Source organism: Solanum stenotomum, chromosome 4 (assembly GCF_019186545.1).
Source record: "Solanum stenotomum isolate F172 chromosome 4, ASM1918654v1, whole genome shotgun sequence".
Taxonomy (NCBI): Eukaryota; Viridiplantae; Streptophyta; class Magnoliopsida; order Solanales; family Solanaceae; genus Solanum; species Solanum stenotomum.
In genome coordinates, this window is record NC_064285.1 from 32,074,978 (window position 1) to 32,080,383 (window position 5,406).

The following is a 5,406-nucleotide window of genomic DNA, read 5'->3' on the forward strand; positions in this document are numbered from 1 at the left end:
AAAGCTAAAAATCCATGACCCGATCCAATATAACTAACATAGCCCAAATTGCCAAAGAACATATCAGGAGTGAAACATAAGGGAAATTATAGATAAACATCCATAATAGCCAACTTTTTACCCAGCTTCAAATCCATATTATCTTACCAAAGTCTGCTATACAGGTCTATATGGAGTTAAGCTATCTGAAGTGAAATCTGATAATTTCTAAAGCAAAAGGGCGCCAAATCGCAACTTTAATGCAATCACAAGCCTACGCCTAATATAAGGAAAATATCTAGCTACCAAACAATATAAATTACATTGCAACTACTACAAGGCATAATACAATCAACAGAAACATGAAAGGCATGCTCAATAAACATGAAACTATCTTACAAGGAAGCTAACACATGAATTCCAGTTACTAATCATCATATCAACAACAAAATCATCTCACAACTAGTTATTAAACATGAATTTATCAACAAAGTTTTGGTCTAAAAGAGATAAGCCATATCCCACCTTATAGCTGACCGCGATTGCTCAAAGTCCACTATATCAAAGCTCTTTCCTTTTGAAGGCCTTTGATCGCTGCGACGCTATCAAATAGATGATTACAATGTCAATATATAAATTTTAATACAAAGATAAAAATAATTTAAGACAAACCAAAAAATAAGTCAAAACAAAAATGTAGGACTGAGAATCTTGAAGTTGACTCCGTCAATTTGTCCTAAATAACTCAAGGAAATCGTCCCCCGAAAAAGGTATAAATCTAGCTTGGAAACTAATAAAAAAATCACATACAATTTGATTAATTAACAATCACCATTAGAGAGGGAAAATGGGTATTTTGGGATATAAATTTACCTTCAATACAATTCCCCACACCTTCTCGACTCAATGCAACAAAATGAGCATAATCATACCTCTCTATACCAACATATCAATCCTCTAATATATGGAAATAGTGTGAAAATTGGGAATGGTCCTGATTTAAAAACCAGTTAAATAAACTTTGCAAAAGCAGGACTAGTCTGCAAAAGTGAAGGGTAGGGTCCTAATATGTCCACAATTATGGCGCCGAACTTGGAAATGTGAAGGGTCAACTCCTTTGACACCCATAAATGCGATTATCGAATCCCCTCATCTTTAAAAAAGTGATACTAGATTTGCAAACATGGAGACCAAAATCACTTGCCTCTATGAATGCAGAGTTAGACGCATGGAAGTGAAGAACAAGAGGTGCTACACCTCATGTGTTACACGAGTCCTCATTGGGAATTTGGAAAAATTGACCCGACAAGGCTTGAGATTCGTTCAGAATCCCGTTAATGCAAATGAACTATGTTGCCCCACAAAATTCAGCATTCCAAACTCAATAGAGATTTTGAAACTTCCAATCGAGTTTATCTCAATAAAAAGTGTGTCCCACACCCAAAGTTCAGTCTTAGCAAAAATTCATGAGATAGCTTGGAATAAGCTCAAAAGACCTAGAATCCAAACTGAACGTGCTTCTAGACAAAACTCGACGTTCAAGACCTAACATAAGAGTCATAATTGTATGACACCCACAAAATCCAAATGAACAACCAAATGACTGAAGTGTTAGTGCCAACAAGACATACATTACTCTAGATCACTACCTAAAAGCTCTAAATATAAAATAAAAATATTGCAATAAAGAGGGAATGACATGGATGGTCAATACAGACTAGTGAAGGGAGAGCTTGCTTAACCATTTGTTAAATAAATATTTCTATTGAGGTATGGTAGAGAGAAGTTAGTAAAGGTTATTTTAGTGAGAAGTTTTTTTTCTGTACAAATAGTTGCACTTACTTTGTTTACTTAAATAAGACTATACTTCACATATCTTTGCTTTTAATCAAGTGTGCACATCAATCTAATCCCTTTTAACATGAGATCTTCTAGCCAGTTCAATCCTTATTACTCAAACGTCAAACCTTTCGTAAAATAACATTACTGAAGATTTCTACTTGCAGTTGGAATGTGTCTGCAACTCCTGGTCAATGATCACATAGGTCGGCATGATTCATTTATTTTTTATGGACAAGTTATTAGAACAAATTATTTGTATATCAAAATCCTCAAGGAACTTGGTTCATATGCTATTCTTTTTTAATCATGAAAATCAATTTTAGCTAAACTTTGTTTTTATTAATTAACCAATAAAAGTTATTTATCACTATGTCCACTAAATATGTTTCAAGGATCTTATGAGGTGCCAGAAAAATCAAATAATGCAATCTAATTGAATCTATCAAAGAATATTTTTTTTATCTTTGTCATTAATTTAATGCTACTTCCTTGGTAATGACATGACACAATAGTGGATCTCATTTTCTCAATATTGCTTTATTAGTTTTTTATTAAATATTACTCCCTCTGTCTCAATTTATGTGGCACTTTTCATTTTTCGAGAGTCAAACGGTTTAAGTTTGACTGGGAATTTGCGCATGAAATCTTCAATGTTTTTGAAATGAAATTTATATATTTGTAAACTAAGTAAAAAGTACTATAAGTCACAACAATTGATAATTCAAAATGTTAAAAGATCTATGAAAATTTACGGTTAAAGTTAGACTTGTTTGAATCTCGAAATCCAAAAAATGCCACATAAAATGGGACGGACGAAGTAATAGTTATCATCGAGATCATCACTAGCCCTCTTGATCCTGAATATCTGTTTATGACATGATATTATAATTTTTAATATAATTTAATATTAAAACATAAAACTAGCCCAAACAAAAAAATGAAGGTTGAGAGAAATTTGCTCTTGGTCGTAGAATATTTGAACACATGTGATACCATTTTTCTATATAAGACTTATAATCCTAAACATTTTGTTTCAACCTTTCCTCTCAGTATTTTTTTTACCATTCTTTCCTCTCTCTCCTCTTTTCTCTCTCGGAAAAAAGAAAAAAACAAAACAACTTGAGAGAAAGAGAGAGAGAGAGCATGGGAGCATGCGCAAGCAAGCCTAATGTGTTAAATGGCGATGCTCCTGAAGACGCACTAGACAATATAGTTGCTAAGAATGTGGAGGTTGTGGCCAAGGAAGAATTGGTTAACAAGGAAGATATTGTCATTGTCGATGATGATGATGTCGACCATACCTCATCTGTCGATAACCTACTCAATGTATGTATTCATATTTCAAAACACAATCTATAGATATTATTCTCTATTTACCTTTTCCCCCTAATTTTATGCCTATTTTCTTATGTTTCTTTCACTCTATTAATTTTAGGTCAATATTTTTTTACTTTACACAAGTTTAAAAAAGAACTAAAAATTGGCAAATAAGATAAACATATGTGCGCGCGTGCGCACACATATATATAATCTTTAGGCATGTATGTCCATATCAATGAGTTGAACTTCTTTAAAGTAATATAAATATCGTTATAAGATATAAGTAATGGGCAATTGAATATTTGAAGGGGAACCTAAAAGTTGAAATTGTTCAATAATAAGCTTATTTGAATAATTTAATTGTCTGTACTATTGTCGTTTTTAATTGTACACAATCAATTGAATTTGGAGATCTTTTTTCCTGCAAGTCTATCAACTCAATTATAAATAGTTTAGATATTAATATGAGTAATGAATTTATAGTAAAAATGTTTCACATCTTAAGGTTTGAACGTAACTTTCGGTTAGCTTCCTTCTTTTTACATTTGCATACATATCAAGATAATATTATCACATGAAACTAGTATTTTGTAGAAGCATTACACAATTTTGATTAACTTATGTGTTTCTTAATTTGTCTAGTAGATCATTGTCTATTTTATGGTGTATCCCAGAAAAATTAATTATTTGTGACATCAATATACATTATATTACTGACATAAATTTTTTTACAAATAGGTATCAATCATAGATGTATGTATAGGTACCTCTTATTTAACTCAAGATTATAAGACTCATATGTCATTTTGACAGAAAAATATTTGTTGAATTGATAATAAACATGTTTTAAAAAAAACTTTACAAACAAAAATATGGGAATAAATAATTACAATTGTTTGATTTGTAACATTAAAATTCAAATAAAAATAAATAAAATCTTGAACATTAAAAAAGAAGTAATACTAGAGGCACACCATAAAAATAAAAAGGAAACTTGCTTACCTTTTTAAGTGACGTTGAGCAAAATTAACGGCAATAATTTTTTTTTTATAGAAAAATAGAATTTCTTATGGAAAAAAATAGAAAAACAATTTAACAATTTCATTTTGCACTTTTTATTTTATTAAGTATAAGTCAAAATGAAGATGTCAAAAGCTACAAATAGTGTTGTTACCATGTAGAAGTTTCAACGAACAAACCATATAAATGTGAAATGTTAAATGCGAAAGTAAAAAGGCTATAACATAAATAATAATTATGTTTATATATATATATAAAAAAGAGATAGTAGAATTTTAATTAGTTCAACATTTATGTGACAGAATGAAGAAGGAAAGGGCTCAATAGAAGAGAAAGAGGAGACATTAGTAAAAGCTAATGAAGTAGCATGCGGTGAGGAAGATAAATATTCAGAGGTTCAGAAGGTTGTTGATGATGGTCCAAAAATTGATGCTATTGATTATGACAAGAAAATAGAACATGTGAAATCACAAACTCCTAAGGAGGAAGTCGTAAAACCATCTATGGAGAGTGAAAATAAAAAGGATGATCAAGAGAAATTACTAGAAGAAGCTCCTACAAACAACACTATAGAAGAAGTAAAACTTGCATTTGAGGATAACAAAATTGAAGACAAGCTAGATGTTGAGGAGGATCTTAATTCTGATGCTCAGAAAAATAAAACATACGAGAAGCCAGCAATTGCGGAGAATCTAAATTCTGATGCTCAGAAAAACAAAACAGATGACAAACCAGTTGCCACAAAGAAAGGAAAGTTTTGGTGGGATAAGTAAACTAAAATGCATAATCATTTTTAATTTCACAAACCATACACACAACTCATTTTTTTCATCAACAAATTATCACGACCAACATTAATTTCATTTTTACTCTTCAATATTATTCTCATTCTATTTTTATTAAATTTATATGATTCATCATGTTTCTTCATTGCCACCTCCGTATTAAAATATTGTTAGTTTTTCCATTCTAGAATAACTAAAAATCACAACTATTCTTGTCACTCCCTGAGGCTACCCCCTTGACGTAACACGGGACTTAGGATCACGAGTGACCCCAAGCTAACCCTGTTGGCATATCATAAGCATACTAAGATAAACTTAAAGTAGAAATATTGTGTGGAAGCTTAAACATGACATATAGTGAAATGATGGGGAATACTCATTCTAAGTCTGAATATATAACAACTGAAAAATCAAATTCAAACTGAAACTAAATCTAACTATGTCTGAAATAAAGCCTCTA

General features: G+C 31.0%; 1 protein-coding gene across 1 annotated transcript; it reads left to right on the forward strand.

The window, feature by feature from the left end:
• Positions 1 to 2,955: 2,955 nt before the first annotated feature.
• On the forward strand, positions 2,956 to 4,934 carry LOC125862665 (uncharacterized). Its single transcript, XM_049542787.1, has 3 exons — positions 2,956 to 3,129; positions 4,464 to 4,523; positions 4,557 to 4,934. Exons 1-3 carry the CDS (start codon positions 2,965 to 2,967, stop codon positions 4,932 to 4,934), a joined length of 603 nt encoding a protein of 200 aa, XP_049398744.1. The 5' UTR covers positions 2,956 to 2,964.
• The last annotated feature ends 472 nt before the right edge of the window (positions 4,935 to 5,406 follow it).